The sequence below is a fragment of the Branchiostoma lanceolatum genome, chromosome 2, assembly GCF_035083965.1.
Source record: "Branchiostoma lanceolatum isolate klBraLanc5 chromosome 2, klBraLanc5.hap2, whole genome shotgun sequence".
Lineage (NCBI taxonomy): Eukaryota > Metazoa > Chordata > Leptocardii > Amphioxiformes > Branchiostomatidae > Branchiostoma > Branchiostoma lanceolatum.
Genome location: NC_089723.1, coordinates 12670940 through 12693188, shown reverse-complemented (window position 1 = coordinate 12693188; position 22249 = coordinate 12670940). Strand labels below are relative to the sequence as shown.

The following is a 22249-nucleotide window of genomic DNA, read 5'->3' as shown; positions in this document are numbered from 1 at the left end:
TTCAAAGACTGAGGTCAAATATTCTGGAAGCGTCAGGTTCATAATTTTTGAGTGGTAAAGAGATTTTGGAGCAGGGAGTAAATGGTTTGACTGTATTCCCTAGCGGCTCGTTTGCAACTGTAGTGGGCGTTTTTGTTGGAAGCTTTGAAGGGGAATAACTCCAGCAGGGGTTGACGGATCGTCATGATTTTTGGCACGTAGATAACTTGGGTGATGCTTAACATAAAAGTTAAAAAGTTAAAGTCCTCCCCGCACCAGACGGTGCATATGGCGGCGCCCATCTCCGTTTACATGCTTTACATAACAAAATACTAATCATGAAAACCAGGTGCTAGATTACATAATAAATGAGGAGAGTTTATCGATCCGCTGAAAGTTTGTGGTCAATTCTTTTTCAACAGCTATGGTCATGATTTCTGAGTGGTGGGTAGCTCTTGAGGCAGGAAGTAAGTAATGTAAGTTCGGGCCTCCCAGCGGATTGCTCAGAATTGTAGAGGGCGTTTTTGTTTTTGTAATTTTTTAGGAGGATAACCCAAGCAGGGATTGGTGGACTTTCATTGTTTTAGGTAATGGTTAACATAATGAGATGCACATTATGCAAATCATGACCTATTTTACATAATCATTAAAGAAAATTTCTGGCACTGCTGCATCATATGCTATAGGATAATCTTTCCCTATAATGGTTCACAGCTGGTGTCCTGGAATCTAGGTTTAATAAGTAAACAGACTAGTTGGGCTATTAAAAAAACAGGACTCTGGTTTCATTTGTTATATTTGGTATTAAGATACTAAGATATTAGTAGTTAATTTTGATAGTGAATCTGAAGATTGACTTAGTAAGATCTAATTATGCCAAAAAGGAGCTAATTTTCATAATTGATTAATCTTTTGAAATCTGCTGCGTTCCATGAAAGAGCACTTCCAAACATGTGGCATCTATCTACTCGTATCAGTCGGTAAGTTTGATATTATTTGGCGAAGATATGAGATCGTGGAACTCTAGTTATTTTTAGCATAGGCGGGGATCATGAAGGTTTATCATACCTCTGCGAAAGTCTTTATCACACCTTTTCAAAGACATGAAAGATATCTTTATTCTTTGAATACTGCATTAACCTGTTCATAGTATCTAGAGCCGTAACGGTTGTTTTTTGCTCATTCACAAGTGATGCCATATGTTTTCCAGTCCATGTACCGAACCAACCGTGGAAATGTGGACGGGTACTTCTTGGCGGGCAGAGACATGGTGTGGTGGGCTGTGAGTAGAACTTTGAACGATTCAGAATGAAGTTGAATCTCCTTCTGCGTTTGTTATCATCCGTACGGTTAAGTTCTTCTTACATGTTGTTTTGGCCAAAGCTTAAGAAGACATGCACTGCCAAACGAGTGTAAACTTACAATAGTCTCGTTCTCATTTAAATGTACACATTTTGTAACTTCCGTTACCGTTTGAAGTAAGACGTTTCTGACATTAAGATATGCCACACATAAGTTACCAAACTGTCGTTTTTAAAAGCAAGAAAAGTTTTAAGTCGTTATAAAAACGACAGTTTGGCACCTTTTTATGTGGCAAATCCTAATCCAAGAACGTCTAACTTCAAACGGTAACGAAAGTTACAAAGTGTGTACATTTAAATGAGAACGAGCGAATAAAGTTTTGTACGCTCTACATCTGACAGGTCGGCGCGTCCCTGTTCTCCAGTAACGTCGGCAGCGGCCATTTTGTGGGACTTGCCGGTTCGGGGGCTGCCGGAGGAATAGCGGTTGGAGGCTACGAATGGAACGTGAGTTGTGCTATCTGCAGCCTTTCAATCAGCTCATGAAGGCTGAAAAGTGATGACGTACAGCATCTATCTGTTCTTATATTCTCTAGCTTGTGTATGTGTACGCGTATTTGTAAACCTTTTTATTTCGTTACGTGCATTTGGCCGAGGGGGACAAAAATGCACAAACAAGGTCTTATTTTCAATATTCAATTCCATGCGCCCTTTGAGTTAGGATCCAGCCGAAAGTTCTGGATAAGGCCACACCGTCTTAATTCTATGGATGACATCCTCTGGAGACCTTAAAACTAATGCGAGGGGGCGAAAAAAATCCAGCCCAAAAAAATGCTGCTTAAGTATAGGACTACAAAGCTGGTATTGCGAATCGAACCACGGAACAGTGTATCAAACATACAACGAATCGTTTTTTGTAGGAGGTACACGTAGGTTGTCTTGTTCGTCTTAGCAGGCTCAGCCGAAGAAATCGATGTTTGATATATTGACAAGAACGATCAAAGAAGTACACTATTAGAAGGTATTCGGCTGCAAGGACTGTGCATAATATATGACTGTGATGAGAATACTCATGAGGGCAGTTTCAACATACATGGCATTAGTAGTAGATTCTGATCATAAAGCACAATGAGCATACAAATGTATGCAAATGTGTGCACACATTTTAACTAATGAGTTAATTAATGAACCTCATTCACGTTTTAATTTATGCATAACTGAGAGGTAATGTATGCATAACTAAGAGTTTATACGTACATATCTAAAGAAGTTTTATCACTGACGTATGACGTTGTTCATTATCAGCGGCTGATAGGGACTGGTATCATGATGAGTCAAGACATCTTTTAGTCGGGGGTAAATTGAGGGCAGGTTGAACTGTTGACCTAAAAGTAACACTGACCACCATATCCGTGAGAAATGTTGATGTACACAATAGCATGTTTGGTTGTACTACCCCGTACCTATACCTCACAACGACCTCCAACTGTCTGAGGGGGAGGGGGGAGGAAACTACCACATAAAAGACATGTGAACACACACACAATGGGTTTAAAACATGGCTTTAATATCAATAACAACTTGATATCAATCGTTAATAACTTCCCGTATGCATCCGCGCACATCGAGGCATGGAATTGTCAAAAACAATATATACATTCGGGATATCCGGCATGGGATGGGCGGACACCGGTCTCGCTGCCTGGGCCACGGACAGGGCAAGGTGTGCGGGGCTGGTCGATCTCAGCGGTAGGGGTAGACATCTCCGTCCGGGTCGACTCTGAGACAGGGCTAGACATTTCCGACCGGGGCGACATTGAGGCAGGGCTACCCGTCTCAGAGAGGGTTGTTGCGGCTGGGGGGATGGGGATCGAGCCGGAGACACAGCCCCGGGTTGTACGGGTGCAGCTGGAATTAGGAAGGAAGCGACGATGTATTAACTCAGGATATTGTTGTACTTGTGCAATTGGAATTAGAAATAAAACGACTATGTATTACCTGTAAGATATTACAGATATAACAAGGCAATTATAATTAATGAAATTATGACATTCACCTTACAGAAATAGAAGTCCAATGCTATAGTGGCCTGCCATCTCAACCGCTCTACAGGGTGTGCAGAGGCAATGGAATGTAGGAATGTGTACAAAACATCGGGCATTGTCTCTGCAACACATATAACATCAATCTGAGTTAAGGAAGTACGTTTTCTTAACAGCGGGAGGAGGTAAATGTGCGGTGATAGGTTACCGGGTTGTTTCTAGTAAAGATGAATTACAAGGAATCAGCAATCATGTTACGTATTTTGCAACAAGGAAATGAAATTTCTCTCTTTTTTATGTGTGTGTGTGTGCTTACCGTATTGCCATATCAGTAAGCGGATCAGGGTATCCCATGCATGCCCACTGTTTGAACTGGTCTGATACATCGGGATTTTCTAGGGTGGTAATCCAGTGGACCCGTTCAGCCTGCCTCGTCAGACGTTGACCCAACGCTTGCGAAGCTAATAGATAGGGTGGAATAGACAGACATTGTTGATAAGTATAGTGGTCCTACCCCTAGGGTGAATGGGCGTCACGAGTCGTGGAATTTTTAGCAGTGAGCAACGGTTAAAAAATTGAAAACAAACAACATTAGACTTACCTTCTATCAGGTCTCAAGCCGGGGGTCAAAGCCGACAAACGATGGGCAAAAATAAAATTCGACAGGACATGGAAATCGTCTCTTACACTATGGACGACAATGGGGTACAGGTAGGAACAAGATAGTGACAGTCTTCCAACCCTCCTAACTTTGAAGGAGAGTCACGTGAGCTTGCTGCTCTCAGACTGTTTAAGTGCATGCTCAATTCAGACCACCCGTTGCACGATCTGGTTCCAGATGTTAGATCGGTGGGCACTGGAAGGTCTCTAAGGAACTCTGGCCGAATCAGTGTCCCCTTAGCCAGGACGAACAGACTGTACAGCTCTTTCCTGCACTATACCATCCGTATGTACAACAGTCAATTGTAGTCTGCGTCGTAGTCCGTTGTTATGTCATATTGTGTACATAGGTATGTTATATGTAAGATCAACGCAATTCAGAAGTGCATGTACATGTATATGTTACTTCTGTGATGTTGGTTCAAACAAATAAAGATTTGAAAGATTTGACAGCTTACTTTTAAACCAATGTACAATAATTTGCTAGTGTTCCCAAACATCAGCTAGAAGGTCATTGACAGATGAACAAGTTTATAATGATACGACGGACCAGGACAACCGGACACGAACCATGTTATTTTGCTATCTTGCGTCAATGATGCATCGCCTATGTTTTCCCTTGGATTTCGACCTTGTTGGACCCTAGCCTCTTCATCTATCAACTTTCTGCAGACATATTTGAGTATCTCATGATTTGTAAAACCACAAAGAACCAAATCTTAAATACTTCTTTTTTTCTAGGATATCCTTTTTCATGCGGTGAAACAGCCTCTAAAGTACGCAAACCTGTAATCCAATACAGAACAGTGGGAGAAAAGAAAAGAAACACTTTCCCGGAAAGATCGGTACAACAACCTAGTCCCCAAACAGGCCCAATGGATTGCAAAGACCGTATCCAACTGGAAGAAGGAGCTTGTATAGCCATTTAGTTTCAGTTATCGCAGATCTTGGGTTGCAAAACGTACTTCCTCTGCCAGTTTGATACGGTCTTCGCAACCTATAGACCTGCTTGGAGATTAACAAAAACCTTCCTGGGGCCTCAACTCCCAACAGATTGGATCCCGAATAAATTCTTAAACCAGAGAACGCACGCTGCAACTGTACAACACGCGTACAATCTATAACGTAACAAGGAACACGATAATTAGGTATATGACAAAAGTCACGTAACCGAGGTACGACATCCATGCATGAATGTGTATGTAACTAATCTCCAAGCAGATCCACGCCGGGCGCGAAAATCGTAGTATGCTAGCCAGAGAGGGTCCAGTCATCCAGAGAAGGTTCATCAGCCGGGCTGATGAACCTTCTCTGGATGACTGGACCCTCTCTGGCTAGCATACTACGATTTTCGCGCCCGGCGTGGATCTGCTTGGAGATTATATGTAACTGCGTTTTCCTACTACCTTCATCTTTGAAAACAGAAACAACAAAAAAGAACTATCTTTTCAACCGCTGCATTCTTTTGTTTGGTCAAACAAAAGGCGCCGGGTCAAACGGGAAAATAACTGCATAACATTCTGAGACAACAGATATGCTCAACAATCGGATATAGAATCGTTCTCCAATACGTCCAACCAAGGAGATTTATATCTAGAACCTTCTAGATAAAATCTCCTTGGTCAAGCAGTGACTTCAAGATATGCTGGAACAGCGAACAAGACAATATTGTTTCTACATACCAGACTTGACTTATTTTTCGTTTTGGTGGTCATGGTAGCTTGCGCCTATTTAAGGTTTGGTCTATCACTTGTCAAGAAACATTCAATTCTCTGATCATCCTATGTATCGAACCGCCAGGCGTTATAGCTCGGCCTACATATACATTGAAGGGTAAAGGACGAAAATAAAAAGATGACGACCCACAGTGACTCGCTGAGGTGACGGACGCTGACGGACGCTGAAGAGACCGCAGTTCCACAGCTCGCTCACCAACTGAATCCCCGCATCAACTCTTGGCCGTTTATAGAGCCCTCTAACCCGGTCAAAACTGGTTCTCGAACGAACAATAGCTGGTGTTTCCATAAATTGCTAAAAATAGCCCACGTCACCCGTCCCGATCGGGACATGTACGAACTTGCTGACAGAAAACAATAGTTGACGTCAGAGGGGCACGCGGTGTTTTCCCAAAGATCTGCCCTAAAAGCCTTAGTTCTTGGCTGCTTCTACTCGTGACGTTCCATACTGTACGGTAAGATACAATATACTACTCTCCAAGCAGAGGAGTGGGTCCGGCAGGTATCTTTCTATCTTTAACCCATCTTTCTGTGGGTTAAAGATAGAAAGATACCATGACAAAGCAGAAAGCCCGACAAAAACGCCTAAAAACACGTCAAAAACCTGCCGGACCCACTCCTCTGCTTGGAGAGCAACGGAATATCTGTGTGAGTTTTCGGAACAATTGACAAGAACCTTTTATCCGGTATTTGGCAGTACAATTGTGGCATAATAGAAACGGCGAGAATGAAATAGGCAAGTGCTCAAAACGAAAACACGTCGACCATACGAAAATGCTCTCCTCTGACCCATATATGTTTTTGTGCCAGGGCGTTTACAAGATGTATATGTTGCTCGGTGACACTAAATATCTGGTAAGAGTACAATGGCAGAATATGTTGTTTGGTCGGGGTCGCCTCTGTGGTACCATTGTTTACACCAAATATTTGGCTCCTCATGAATAATTCTTTTGTAAGGGAGAGGGGGCAAACATCGGAATGCCTCCGTTGAAATAGAATCTTTAAAAAGTGAGCGCGCCCGCATGCTTTAATAGCTAAACCACACTTTGCACACATAAATGTGTAGAAAGCACCAACATATCTTTTAGACTTACCCAAAAGTGGTCGGTTCTTGGTAAATTCCCTATGAAATTCTTTATTAAAAAATTGTAACAAGACAATACATAGTGGAGCGCCAGGCAGCCAAGCTGATGTTGCGGACCCTATGAAATACGCATTGCATAAACGTGACACTACTTTAGACAGGTCTTTTCCTCTAGGCTTCTACGCAAATATGACCGCGTTCACCTTAAATTTGCAGTGCATCAATAAAATTTCTGAAGACGTGATAAAGGAACGACAGATTTTCATGTTATTTCATACGCAGGTAGGTTTGACAGAGATGTACAAATTAAACTGAACAGCAAATTATGCAAATTGGTACTTAATTCACATAAATAATGAGGAAAATCTTTATGTCCATTGTAGGCATACTATGACAGCTGGCACAGCCACCTGTTGGGTTCGAATCTGAGATAAGAATTCCCCAAGCAACCTATGGCACATAAAACACAACAAGCAGCAGCAACAGCAAATAGCTGGGCAAATAAAAGAACACCACATATAACAAATTTCATGGAGATTTGGAGTCTTAACACTCTTGTTTAAAGTCAGCATTGACAATGATATACTGAGAACCAGCTCTGACGAATACGTAAGAGTTTCGTTATTGTACGTTCTGTGTAGAAGGGTAGTGTACATAGTAGTCATCTTTAACATGCTCTTTTCTTCTGTAGGGAATGATTGTTGTGCTCATGATGGCATGGCTGTTCCTACCTGTGTACATAGCCGGTGGGGTAAGTATATTTTCATATCCGCTTTAAAAAAAAAGCCGAATGTGAGCAAGCTTGACGGTACCGTAAACTCTCATAAGGTACCCAAAGACCGCCACACAAAATGTGGTGTTATCGAGGCCATCTGAAGAATTCACCTGGATATCTTACTGATTCTGCATTTAGAAAATCTCTTTCAATTCATCGTTGCTATTGCCGATGTGTCTGTGTGTTTGTGTTGCTGTGTGTCCGTAGTTATTTGAAGATAGTAGAGTGGTAGAATATGAGGGCGAAGATGGGAGTGTTGACTTGGAGGTCAAAATTTGTTCCCACAGACTGGCAGGAAGTGATGTCAGGAACCCTAGTATAGCATGTACACGGGAGTGCAGTATTTTGAAACGGGCATGGTTGTATCATATTGACATAGGCATTAAGAATGTGAGAGATTCAGTGTTATGTTCTTGTGTGTCCGTAATAATTTAAATAGACTGCCAGTAAAGTGGCAAAAAGTTTGTGGAAACATGATGTCACCGCAAAAGTCTGTCTTACGGGAGGGAATGACCGGAATTATCAGACATGACAGGTCATGGGGTCAATGGAAGAGGCTAATAATTCACGGGAAGGTCTTGCTTATTCGTCGCTGGTTGTTCTAAACGCACCCTAAAATTTGAATGCCCTATATCGTAAAGTTTCTTAGGCTCTGAAGTCTGGATAAATGAAAATGAAATATGATCAAAACGTTGCATCCCAAAGATATATTTTTTTTGACTAAGCAGGGCCGAGCATGGAAAGGGGAGAAAAGCAGTAACCCGTCCATCATCAGACTGAGGCGAAGCGTAATACTTTTTTGATAGCTAGCTATAGATACAAACCTATAGTGTTGGGTTCTTTTACCTGTTCTGCAGGTCTATACTATGCCAGAGTATCTGAAGAAGCGCTATGGAGGCAACCGGCTACAAGTTTTCCTCGCCATTCTTGTTCTCTTCATCTATATCTTCACCAAGATCTCGGTACACTTTAACGGTCACTTGAAGCAACCGTTTATGATACCATACCGTAAATTGTGCAATACCTCTATAATAGAGTGTTTTTAGGTGACATCAGCGCTATGTCCGCCGCCATGTTGGTTTCCCTATTTGCATTTCAGTGAATCATAGATCAGTGTGTCATAACGTTTTTGGATATCTAACCCTCTAGAATAACTACTATCAAATGTCTACAGGTCAAAGCTGAGAAAATCATAAGCACCATGAGAATAATCTAAACCCTGGTGATAATCAACAACAATGATCTGTGTGTTTGAGCTAGGATCCGTTGAAATGCAAATTGTTACACCAACATGGCGCCTGGCTGCATCAGTGATATCAAAAGTTGGTAAGATCCCTCTACATGTTATTCTGATTGCATAATCGTTACTTCCTTGCTGTGAGTTGAGACGTCATCTTCTTTTACTCTGATGACAAAGGATGCTGATGTCTGATAAGGGTGTGTCTAACGAACCGATTTTAGAGGCATGCCCCACTTACAACTGATGCCCCACATACAACAACGTTTGTGTGTTGGTGAAACGTTTTATCGTATATTGGCGCATAACAGTATATCTTTCAAAGGTGGATATGTACGCCGGAGCAATCTACATTCAGCAGGCCCTTGGCTGGAACATCTACCTGGCTATTGTTCTCCTTCTAGCCCTTTCTGCGGTGTACACTGTAACAGGTGATTTAGGAAACCACATGACTACTTGCATAGAACATGTTGTAAACGGTATACACATATTTTTCACAATTTGCACCATGATCGTTATGGCGTTTACTACGAACGACATTAAATCTGAATTGATATTGCATTCTATATAAAGAAGAATGAGTAAAATCTAAACAAAAATATGTTGCTGCACACTATAGACCTTTTAGTGGATCCCATTGCATGCCGGTAGCCGCGGGGCAATGTGGGTAGGTCGGGGCAAATAACATGATTACCATGATAACGCGTATGTGGTGCATGTGTGTTGTGTTAAGTCATGGTATGGTTTCCTTTGCCCACTGGGCTACCCATACTGCACTGCGTCTCCCAGCATGCAATGGGATCCATGAAAAAGTCTATGAGACGAAGTTCGTTCACGCCCTGTGACGGTAGCACAAATTTTGAAATGTCGATACATTATTGATATTGGTACAACCCTCTAGGGCAATATTTATCAGTGTTGACATCGGTGTTCATCAACAGGTGGTCTTGCAGCGGTTATCTACACAGACACGGCCCAGACTGTCATTCTCTTCATAGGATGCTCCATACTTATGATACTGGGTAAGAATGTGTTCCTTATAGTCCTGCAACATGCTCTCTTCACAGGGAGGAGATCATTAAAGCCCCCCTCTCACTGGACCCGCGGCACGCTGGCGGCGTCGCTTCGGCCGATCGAATTGACAAAGCACTCAACGAATTTCATCGACAAAAAACTAATATTTTTAAGCTTTGTTTGTTTCGTTGTCTTTTTGGTCATACGTGTACGTTTTGAATGATATTCCTATTATAATGTTATAACACAAATCCAATTTCGGACGCAGCGACGCTGCCAGCATGCCGCGGGTCCAGTGTTCATTTTGGAGCTGCTTTGTGCGATTTACAGTATAGTCTAAAACGTTTTGGAAACGGGGTAAACTTGATGCGGCGCAGATGTCATCCATATATATAATCAAATCAACATGGGCATTGGCCTAAAGTACCGGAGGCAGAAAAACTAGGAAAGACAACTTACAATTTCCCCCCCAGCTTTTGTCGAAATCGGAGGCTTCACTTCATTTGTGGACAAGTACATGACGTCCATTCCTGACTACACGGTACAGCACTATCCCAACTACACCTGCGGCATTCCACGCGCGGACTCCTTCCATTTACTTCGTGACCCTGTGAACTCGGACTTCCCCTGGCCTGGAACCGTCCTGGGCATGACCATCAACTCTATCTGGTACTGGTGTGCTGATCAGGTATGGCTGTGTAGAATTTGTAGTTCATTCCAACTAAAGGCAATAAGAAATTGCACACTTACCCCTCTCACAGAGCATGCACATAATAGTGTGCTCCCTCTGGCAGAACACACAGAACTGCAGTGCTTCGTCTCGTAGAGCATACAGAATCTGCACTGATCCTTCTGGAAGGGAATACGGCAATAGCACTGGTTCATATTGGCAGATTATGCATAAACTGCCTAACTCCTTTTGAAGCTCATGCTATTTATCCAATTTTTTTTCTTATTTCAAAAAAGTTTTTCAATCGAAAACCGTGATAACTACTTCTACACGTGACAATGTCTGTCAAAAACGTATCACATTGTTTCAGATGTCTCTTTTAGTAAATTGATGGGACAGCACCCCTCTGTGCCATTAATTCACTTATAGAATAGACTATCATTAAGACAACCCTGCAAATGGAAGTTATCACAACTTTTCAAACTATCCCGTTTTCTGACAAGACTTATTTTCAGAACTAAATAAAGGCGATGAATAAGCAAGTCTCTCTTTGGCAGAATCAAACTCACACAAACACAAACACATCCAGGGAGAGAAAGGGACAGAGCGAGGGGCCAGAACAGTATTCCACTTCCCTTGTGTTGGTAGAATTTGACTCATAAGAACTGTAACGTCATCAGCATCAACATCATTACGTGTTTTTCTTTTCATGTGTGTACATTAGATCAACCAAAGAAATAACACACCTGTCTCTGCCTGTAATACTAAATCTAGACGCTAGACGATGCACTTAGACCATCCCTTATTTGACGGAGCTTTAAAAAATAACACATTTGTTGCAATGCACGCCAAAAAACAGTTCCTCGAGCAACTGGATGAAATTTTGAAACAGACGTTTCTGACAGATTCCGCTATCTTTTGTCAGTGGCTGATTTGTTGTAATAGACTTTTTTAGCTTCCCTATGACATTTCCTTGTACATATAAAACTTTCATTCTTCTTCTTCTTCTGAAAAGGTTATAATTCAACGGTGTCTGGCGGCAAAGAACATGTGTCACGCCAAGGCAGGCGCCATCATGTGTTCCTACATGAAGATACTGCCGATGTTCCTCATGATCTTTCCTGGAATGATCAGCAGGTCTTTATATCCAAGTAAGTAAAGGGTGTTTCACTCACTTTCCATTTCAATTTAGCAGGCCATGTTGGTGTCCTAGATTTGCATTGCAATGGGCCGCAGATCAAGCCTACACGGCTGTCATCTATCATATCGATACGTTTTTTGTGCAGTCTTTTGGTATTCTGTTCTAAGAGCTATACAGTAAGTAATTTTTGTGTATGCCATCATTGATTTTCGAATAACACAATAAAAGTTGTTACCCTCCGGAGATGGCCAACATACCAAAAATGCCAAAATATGTTGTCCTATCGCAAAACATCCTATGTGCTATGTGTAAATAGGCATTTCAACATGCTGGTTGCTGTTAATGTTTTGTTTCCCGGCGGCAAGAGGGAACATGCAAACCATTCAGCACCGATCCACCATGCTAGTATAAAGACAGTTATAAGGCAAGGCGGCAACGTCGTTTCCGACTGGCAGGGGAACGGACTTCTGTTCAGCTATATACACGAGCGCGTAGTCACTGCTACCGAGTTTAGCGGCCATAAAACTTTCGCCTAGAGTTATCAAGGACCGCTGTTTTATTCTTATTTTCAATTCGATAAGGTAAACTGTTGCATTTCATTCCTTTCATATATGAAAATCTTCAAGGACAGTTTTAAAGACATTTTTCTCGGCAGTCAGGAAATGAAGTTTAACAAAACCGATTGCAGATACAGCTAGGCATGAATGGAGATGTGCCTTGGTATTATTGGTTTTCTTTGTCATAGAAATGCTTATCTTATTTTGTATACTAATAATGATTTTTTCATGTTGACACCAGTGTCACTTCTTGTGTTATAAAATACAAGAATAAAAGCCTTACTGGCCGACTATGATGCCATGTTTTACCACCATTGTTACATTTTGTACAAAGTTTATGGTCTCTAAATTTGAAGTTAGACATCTTGTCTTTTTTTGCCTATCTCCTTTTTTCCTGCGCTCGCGTTAGATTTCGAGTCTGCAGAGGACGTCATCCATAAAATCTACTTCCTTTGGCCTTAGGTTGAGTTTAGAATACAAGTTACATCAAAAGTTTAAGCCATTCCGGCATCTTACAAAGACGCATAAGGCGGGGGAATCTCCGTTTATTCGATGCATATAGCTTGTGCAAGCACTAAAGCATGGGCTAGTCCTGGTATAGCGGTGTGTCATATTCACCCGTAAGTGCTGAGTGCTAAGCAGAGAATTTTAAAGTCTATGGTATGACTCGACCGAAGATCTTTTGCGCGCAAGGTAAGAATATAAGCTAAGTGAAATCCACGGCCACTGTAAGTAAAAGTATGGTTCTAGTTCCATGAAGTATGATTCTATACTGTGTTTGCTCAGATGAGGTTGCTTGTCAGACCCCGGAAGCCTGCAGCAGAGTTTGCAACAACCCCGTGAGCTGCACCGACATTGCCTACCCAAAACTCGTGCTGGAGCTGATGCCGACAGGTTGGTTCATACTACACTGTATGTCAACGAGTCAGCGAAGATAAGCCAAGCCTATGTCATACCTAAATTAAAGGTCTTACCTCTATCCAACTCAATATCCATCGACTTTCATCATTTGACCCACTTTCTTGACGCGCAATGATCACAGGGACATGTGACGTCAGGAATGGGTCAAAGGTGCAACGGAAGTCGATACCTGCCGCCGTCCCTGTTCAGCGTGGATTGGTGAGCCCTGATGTCAATGCCAACCGACATCGAATTAAGTTTTTACTTCACTGTCTTGCCGTGGGCAGACTTAGTCCTTTGTTGATCTGTATACGTAGTTACTCCCAGTTAAAGAAAAAAATAAGAAAACAAAGAAAAAGAATGTATGCACATACGAAAGGTAACCAAGCAATTAAAAAAAAACTATTGAGATAACAAGTCCCAAATTCTGGGGAATTCTTAACATTCCATGTGATGTTAATGACCAAGGAATTGACAGATCACGGGTTCGATTGCTGACATTCCTGACCAGACGATGTGTCCTTGGGGAAGGCACCTTACATACACGGCTTTTCTCACCTCATGCCTCCATGGGTACCTGACCTGTTTGAGAAGAAAGGGGTGGGCTTCGCCTACCAAAACCTTCTCCCGTTAATTGCGTTAACAAAATGATTTAACACGCCACTGTCCCCAATAAGGACATGAGACTCGTTCCCAGCTTGGTTTCCGAACTTATTTTAGGTAACCCCTTTCTCCTGTTTGCTCAAATCATGCAATATTTGAAGGGTTGTCTCCTGTGCCGTTTTTGTAGGTCTAAAAGGGTTGATGATGGCCGCCATGATCGCGGCGCTGATGAGTTCTCTCACCTCCATCTTCAACAGCGGCAGCACCATCTTTACAATGGACGTCTGGAGAAAAGTTCGAAGAAAAGCTACCGAGAAGGAGCTAATGATCGTTGGGAGGTATGAAACAGTAACTTGACTCTGAATACCAAGGTTCTTTTATTCACAACCAAGCATTTACAAGAGACTCTTTTAAAATATTTGGCTATGAATAAAAGAACCTTGCTATTCAGTCATTCACCAACCTGATAAAATTATTCACAAAAGTAACTTGACTCAATGCAACATCTGATGAGACCTAGTGGGCGAGGTATTCTCCTTACATTCGAGAGGTCGTAGGCCGGTTTAAACCCCGACCGGGTCATACCAAAGACTTAAAGAATGATACTGCTTTCTCTGTCCAGCACTCATAAGTAATGAGGATATGATAGTTGAACACACAGTACTACCAGTGAACTAGCCTACTGCAGTGTTGCTGTTTAGCCCAGTATTTGATGACCTGGTTGAAATTGTCTGATTGTAATTTCTGGCTAACACGAAAATCATCAAAAACTTTTCCATCTGAAAACAGTATGCAATCTGTATTGCAGTGCCAAAACTTTGTTCCAACACGATAAGTAAGCGCATCCAGTTTTCAACTGTCCCACTACTTCTTCCGAAATCAAACGACCAATTAAGTGTGACGTCGGCCATTGATCAAACGTGCCAGGAAGTTTATACCGCCCGCCGTCTCTGTTGGATAGTGGTTGATGTATCCTGCAGTTCAATTATTGTAGGTTTATGTATTGGTTTCTAAGCGATCATTTACGTTTGCTTCGAATACACCCATTGACATGGCCATGTGTTCACCTGTAAAGCACTATTTTTTTCTTCTTTTCCGCTAGAGTATTCGTTTGCATCTTGGTCGCCATCAGTGTGTTGTGGGTGCCAATCATCCAGTCTTCCCAGGGTGCCCAGCTGTTTGTCTACATCCAGGTCATCAGCTCCTACCTCCAACCACCGGTCACCGTTGTCTTCGTCATGGGCATATTCTGGAAGCGGGCAAATGAGCAGGTTTGACACATAATATCGCCACGACGGGCGGATTTCATACTAGCCAGTGGAACTGTTGTCGTGGCCCTTGCCTATGTGGCTCTTAAGCCCCCCTCTCACTGGCCCCGCGACACGCTGGCGGCATCGCTGCGGCTGATCGAATAGGCAAAGCACTCAACGAATTTCATCGACAAGAAACAAATCTTTTTTAAGCTTTGTGTGTTTTGTTGTCTTTTTGGTCATACTTGAACGTTTTGAATGATATTCTCATTATAAGGCCAAGGGTAACACACATCCAGTTTAGGACGCAGCGACGCCGCCAGCGTGCCGTGGGTCCAGTGAGAGGGGGGCTTTAGCTGAAGTATACACAGCATTTTTTACTTACCGGCAATCATTTAAGTAGTCTTCTGGCATGGTGCTCTCTTCTTTGAGAAATACACGATTGATATAGTGATTATTAATGAGAGTCAGAAGATCTCTAAATGTCCCTAAACGCTTCAGGTACGATTCACAAATAGCTGTGTCCGCCTCCATGCTGGTGTCCCTATGACGTCACGTGAACGCACGCTATAAAGGCTTTTGGCGTTAAGAATGAGGGTATGAAGAAAAGATTGCCTATTGACCATGTACGTTGTATGAAACATTGCATGCTCGGATGCTTTCCGATGGTCAGCTTCCCAACTAGATGATTATTGAATAAAACTCATAGATTCGTTAAGATTCACACATTTATGTGAGGATATCTTATAGAATGTCTATTTTGCAGGGGGCGTTCTGGGCTCTCATGTTAGGGCTAGGAACTGGTTTACTCCGGATGACACTGGACTTCATCTACCCCGAACCTGCCTGCGGGGAACCGGACACTCGTCCAGATGTCGTCGGGAATTTCCACTACTTATACTTTGCAATATTCCTCGCGGGGTTCACTCTAATAGTACAAATCATAGTCACCCTCATGACGCCACCACCTCCGAAGGAACGGGTAGGTCTCTACAAGAAGTTCTTGAATAATTACCACCTCCGAGGGAACGGGTAGGTCTCTACAAGAAGGTCTTGAATAATTACCACCTCCGAGGGAACGGGTAGGTCTCTACAAGAAGGTCTTGAATAATTACCACCTCCGAGGGAACGGGTAGGTCTCTACAAGACGTTCTTGAATAATTACCACCTCCGAAGGAACGGGTAGGTCTCTACAATAAGTTCTTGAATAATTACCACCTCCGAAGGAACGGGTAGGTCTCTACAAGACGTTCTTGAATAATTACCGTCTCCGAAGGAACGGGTAAGTCTCTACAATAAGTTCTTGAATAATTGATGTGCAAAGCCCATTATGTAACAGGCTGGCCCAAAAATCTAGAATTTTCTGGAGAACAAAGTATTGTTGTGTACAACGTTTTTTTTGTAATTTGTTTGGAGAAGATCATCATCAGATGTGATTTATTCAGATGAGGACCATTTTGCATATTTGATAAGAGACTTCCATAATGCATTAGTAGAAAATGAAAGGAGTTTCATATTTGTGACATAGGTTGAAGTCATCATACTTAGATTACGCAATATATGGCATACGTCACCTCTCTTGTTAAATGTATTTGAATAGTTCTTTGATGATGCAATTCTCTCCCCGAATATTGTAAGACAATGCCATATATGATCCATTTAACGTACTCAGTGAAGAAATGACAGGAAAATCAACTTTCTACAGTGTCCTAATGCTACATGATGGTACTTTAAGTAACGTTGTTTTTCAACGCAATGGGGAATTCTACGTACCTGTATTTTCGACTGACAGTGCCCTTCTTTGTCAGGGAATGTGCAATCCACCGCCTCTATACGTCACCGTGCGGAGATAGAACAATGTGACGCAGTGATGAGCAGTTTAAAGCGTATCCCATCTCTATACTTAACATTATATGACTGCGGTAACTCGGTCTACCCAGCTGATAGAATGAAATTTCTTAGGCTCAGCTGCCACACATGAGTTAATGGTCTTTTGAAGTTACCAGTATTGTAACCATCACATGTTTACAATAAGTACCGCTGTTTCTGGTATCCAAGGTTGAATGGAATCATTTATAGCAGGCGTAACATTAACTCTTTATTAGCATATCTGTGTCATAAACCATACAATGTGCTGCAGTCTCCTCTAGCAGTTTGCCTCATCTGTGTTGTTACCGTGTCGTTTGCTACAGCTTGTTCGCTTGACTTGGTGGACACGATTCGATGACTATAAGGAGGAGGAGGAGGAGGGGGAGGAAGGTGTAGAACAAGTTGCGGACAAGAACGTTCAGCCCGAGGAAGCACTAGATGAAAAAACAAACAAGAACCACGCCATACAGTCAGTGGACGATTCCGCCAATGGTGAGTTGTACAGAAAACAGCTTTCCTGTTTATGGTTGATATTAAATAGATTCAATGTTATCTTACGAGTAGACAATCTTAACAATAGGTAACGTTATAGTGCGCTATACCATATCGTCCGCTTTTGGTCATGTCCACATGTCGAGGTGTATTTTGCCAAATCCAGTTCTCATATGAGCAATAACGAACGGCATGAGTATGGTTCTTAGTTATGACCTTTATACAAAGCAATGAAATAGGTTAACGTCCAGCGACAAACCAGAATGAACTCCTGAACCAATAATAGCAAGTTACATGAAAGCGTCATGTATGTAATACTTCATACGTAATTTGACGACGCGAACCTCGTCATCTTTTTCTAACTTACACGATAACTATTATCTTTTTAGATTAGCTGACGTTAAGCGTTCTTTTGATATTCAATTTATCTATGACGATTCGAGATTTGAAACTCTTTCTAGTTTTAGGAAGGTTTGATACAACCCAGCGACCCCCTTACCTATGCTACATTTTCGCGCGTCAAAACATCATTGGCATGCATTTATCACGTGAACCAACGTTGTTTAAATTCACTGCACAACATTTTTTCTTCAATCGCGTCAAGCAAGCGGAGGGACATACATAGAAACTTTAATATCACTTGTCTGTAGATTACATTGGCCAGTTAATGTGCATTTTTGTCTGTTCTATGTTCTTCAAGTATAGCGCTAAAAGGGGAAAGACTGAAGTGGGGGATAACGGGTAACCCTAGCACAATTCATTGACCTCAGTTTAGATTCATGCTCGCACGGCGTTAAACAGGTGGAGAAAAAGTTACAGACCATGTATTTTTCTTTTTAGAAGAGCTGATATTTCTGGCCATGGGTTCATTTGGCTTTGTCCGCGCGGTTTTAGATGAATGACGTTTTGGATAAATTGGACGATAATTGGTAACGTTACGTTACGTTACATGCATTAGAGAATATCACGATGATTTGGACATCTAGAGCTGTGGAAGGCCTTAGGAAACTTTCGTTGTTCCAAGAAAGTTCTCTACAGAACCAAAGGTGCAATTACAGCGATTAAAGATTGAAATACTGGAAACACAGCAATTACAATGTCTTGTTTCTTTCAAGTTTGATCAACATCACACCGTCGCTACGTATAGACATGATCAATGAATTTCGACATCAGGCTAGGAGATATTGATCTTGTGTGCTTTTTAACTGATTCTTGTTTTGACTCCTAGCCGCACTTTCAAAATTTGTACTGTTTTAAAGCATTGACTTTTCGTTAACAGATGCTGCGAATAAACCGTCCCTCCTGAAGCAGGGTATCCAGTGGTTTTGTGGGTTCTCCAGTGAGCAGCCTGATGGCCCCACTGCTGAAGAAAAAGTCATGATGACGTCAATCAAGGAACCTCGGACCTGGAAACTGGTGCTGAACATCAACCTCGTCATCGTTATCGCCGTGGCTTTGTTTCTATGGGGATTTTTCGCATGATGCAACAGTGGGAGATGATACGTCTCCGTGTCTATTCTAGCTTAGAATCTTTAATTTGTGGCAGGTAAAATATCTACAGATACCAATGAGAGCCTAATTTGCATAATTTATGTAAAAGTGGCATAACTCCTTTGAAGAAAACGGTGGAATTACATACTTGTGACATGTGTAAGTTAGTTGAATGTGCACATCACATGCATGGATGTAAATGTGCATTTGTATGATTGGGCTGCCATCTCGACTCGTTACTGGAAGGTCTCGACATAAGCAAGTAAGCAAGTAAGTAAGCAAGCAAGCAAGCAAGCAGTTGAGGTCTCATTCATGAGTTTTTTTCGCCCCATAGGCTTACATCTTGTAATACGTGTTTTACATGGGCGCGATCGTAATGAAGCTATAGAAACTGTGCAAATATTATTCATTGTTTGTTGAGACCGTATTTGTATCATCAACGAGACAAGATAAAACATTTAATCTACAAAGGCTTAAAATGATTCACGGAGGTATGAGGTCTCCGAACTCATGTTGTTTTAAGGGTGGGCATAGAGAAACAATGTTGATTATGTAAATTTTGATATTGCCTGATACATACATTCCGTATGTGAGATATCCATCATTTGACATTTTTTTCAAATTCACGTTGATTTGCAGTATTAATCAAAATAGATAAATACTGCGAATATGCTAGAGTCCATTCCAAGTCACCAAGAGGGTTTTATAGTAATATTTGTAATAATTTTGAAAATTTCTAATTAAAGAATATCTGACTGACAATAGTTCTAGATTTTTCTAAAAGATTGAATATAAGAATATGAATTTATTTGAATTCAATTAGATAATTTAGAAATATTTTGAAAGTAACTGCACAAAAATCTCTATTTAGAATAATTTATAAACATCTATGTGATTCTTTCACTTTTAGAAATATTTACAAAAAAATGGTAGAAAATGGTTAACAATGGTAGAATGGTGATTGCCCCCATAAAAGTAGGTGCTAATCCGGCCCTTCTGTCTGCTTTTGTACATCTTTAAATTTCACTGCAGGACACTGTTGGGTCCTTTGTGGAAAGCATTCATCCCTATACTTCGCAAGGATGCGTGAAATGCTTTCCTCCCAGCCCTCTGACCTATTTATGAAGATGTTACAAAAATAATGGTAAAAAATTGCTAGAAATGGTAGAAAACGATCAATAATGGTAGAATGCTGTTACCATTATTTAGAAACTATTGTAAATATAAGCCTTTTATCGCACCATGTGATACTATTGAATTATTGCACTTAAGAACTGCAAGATTTTTTTCTTCAAATGCAAATGTCATTCGAATATGCAAAACCTTTGTTATGACCTGCTGCAAAAATAGAGACAGTGTTTAGCTGTGCGATGACTTAATAAGAATAAGTCTCCAAAGTCAAATTCTATCATGCCGCATCATCCAACGTACAAGTCCTGGAACATAAGTCTATCAGAAAGGTCCATTTCCTCGTATCTTTCCTACTGCAATATGATCACAGGTTACGATCAGAATGAAATAATCTGTACATACTTAAAAGTTTTCTATATATTATAGATATTTCATCCAACACAAAAGGCTCATCGTTTTTTCGGCCATATCTTAATCCCTAGGAGGACATTTGGAGGCACAATCGCAACGATTTCTGTCTAGGCCCATGATTTCAAAGCGCGGGGTCATGTCGACATGTGGTCACAGCTGACACCCAGTCAGAAACCATCAAGAGTTTGCCCCCCAAAGATCTGCTTGGAGACTACCATATCCATCCGCCGTAATCGGAAATCCGACCCACTTTATTGACGCGCTATGATTTTAGGGAAGGCACCAGGTATCGACTTCCGGGGACCTTTGACCCACTTAACACGGCATACATCCATTAAATCAGTACGCGTTAGGAAAGTGGGTCAAATTCGTATTGAGGGCCGATGGATACGGTTGAAAAGTCGGTTAGTCTTCTGTGATGGATAAAAACAACTTTTTAAATGACAAAACTGACTTTTGTACACATGTACTAACTGGTATCACTAGCAAGCAGCATTGACAAGTCTTTTAAGAGAATATCAGCAAGATTCATCGCTATTGTAATCACTTGAAGTTCGAAAGCTTGATGCGCAAAATAAATGAATGTTCTGTTAGGTAATGCGTGAATTACTCGCTTATGATATATTTGAAATATGACTGGGGTTTCATATCGACTGTGACTTCTGCATAACTTCAAGGTTACTTTAATGATAAATGTGTGTCGGTGCATACCTTTCTATTTCTAAGCAAACTACATACTGTAACAAACTTAACGGGGGCAAATGTAGCCACGTCTTCCTATTTGAACTTTAATTTGCATGACAATTTTTTTGATAAATGATAAATGCTCTGGGAGAGCAAGTGCTGTAAGTTTGGGCCCCCTAGCGGCTTTTTTGAAACTGCAGGGGCTGATTTTGCTTGAGGCTTTGGAGAATGAATTGAGAAGGGGTGGACGGACTGTCATTATTTTGGTATATAGATAGCTCAAGTGATGATTGACATACTTAAATGCTCATTATGACATTTTTTTGTGAAGAACAACCATAGGGGTCTATTTGTTTCCGATTGGTTTAAAGTAAAAAATGGGAGATCGTGGAATTAGAAAATCCCCATGCCACGACTTACCTTCAATGCTTTATTTGAGCACCGTTTGACTGGAAACCGATATATCAGGGTGGTTGGTCTCCTGACATCAGTGGTCACATTGAGCGATTTAAATGTGGATGCACGTAACCAAACTAACCTTTCACAAATTGCTGCACGACACGGAAAAGGCAAAGGGAAGGTCGGGAAATTTAGTTTTCATCATGCCAACAGAATGCACGACACGAACATAGTTTGATAAAGACTGGCTTGACAAAAATGTACTAGATATTTACTCTACACTATAAAAACTAACTACAATACAGACCAGGACCGATTTCAGATTGCCTTGTACACAAACCGATATTTTCAATATGTTGCCATTGTGTCCAACTCCTACATGTATATATATATATATGGCTACATATATGTAGGTCAATATACCCTAGTACGCATTGTATTTCAGAAGTGGTATCAAACTATTGACAATGTTATACAAACATACAACTATTACTTAGTTATTAGTGTTTTCATGTGTCCCACCTAGTCAATAGTACACATACCGAATAACAAGGTTCTTTTATTCACAACCAAGCATTTTACAAGAGCCGACGTTTCGACAGCTGCCAGCCATCTTCATCAGGGCAATACTGACTAGTTCTACTGACTAGTTCTACTGACAGCTGTCAGTCATCTTCATCAGGGCAATACTGACTAGTTCTACTGACTAGTTCTACTGACAGCTGTCAGTCATCTTCATCAGGGCAATACTGACTAGTTCTACTGACTAGTTCTACTGACAGCTGTCAGTAATCTCCATCAGGGCAATACTGACTAGTTCTAC

The 22249-nt window shown here is 41.3% G+C and overlaps 1 protein-coding gene and 1 long non-coding RNA gene across 3 annotated transcripts in view; one reads left to right on the top strand and one right to left on the bottom strand.

The window, feature by feature from the left end:
• Positions 1-19563, top strand: part of LOC136427503 (sodium/myo-inositol cotransporter 2-like) — a 31791-nt gene extending 12228 nt beyond the window's left edge. Inside the window, exons 2-15 of one of the 2 annotated variants that reach the window (XM_066416396.1) lie at positions 1190-1261; positions 1683-1787; positions 7494-7553; positions 8435-8539; positions 9140-9245; positions 9756-9836; positions 10302-10516; positions 11514-11649; positions 12983-13090; positions 13887-14037; positions 14802-14970; positions 15716-15931; positions 17142-17310; positions 18590-19563. In XM_066416396.1, the coding sequence (XP_066272493.1) occupies positions 1190-1261; positions 1683-1787; positions 7494-7553; positions 8435-8539; positions 9140-9245; positions 9756-9836; positions 10302-10516; positions 11514-11649; positions 12983-13090; positions 13887-14037; positions 14802-14970; positions 15716-15931; positions 17142-17310; positions 18590-18792 (1896 nt within the window). In that variant the 3' untranslated portion in view covers positions 18793-19563. Of the gene's footprint in view, positions 1-1189; positions 1262-1682; positions 1788-6078; positions 6174-7493; positions 7554-8434; positions 8540-9139; positions 9246-9755; positions 9837-10301; positions 10517-11513; positions 11650-12982; positions 13091-13886; positions 14038-14801; positions 14971-15715; positions 15932-17141; positions 17311-18589 lie in introns of those variants that run through there. The other variant, XM_066416397.1, reaches the window with a different exon arrangement.
• On the bottom strand, positions 2827-5956 carry LOC136427505 (uncharacterized). The gene is made up of 4 exons (XR_010754441.1): positions 5849-5956; positions 3639-3783; positions 3337-3446; positions 2827-3188 (listed from the first exon to the last, which is right to left on the bottom strand). It is a non-coding gene; the product is annotated as an uncharacterized lncRNA (long non-coding RNA).
• Positions 19564-22249: the final 2686 nt, after the last annotated feature.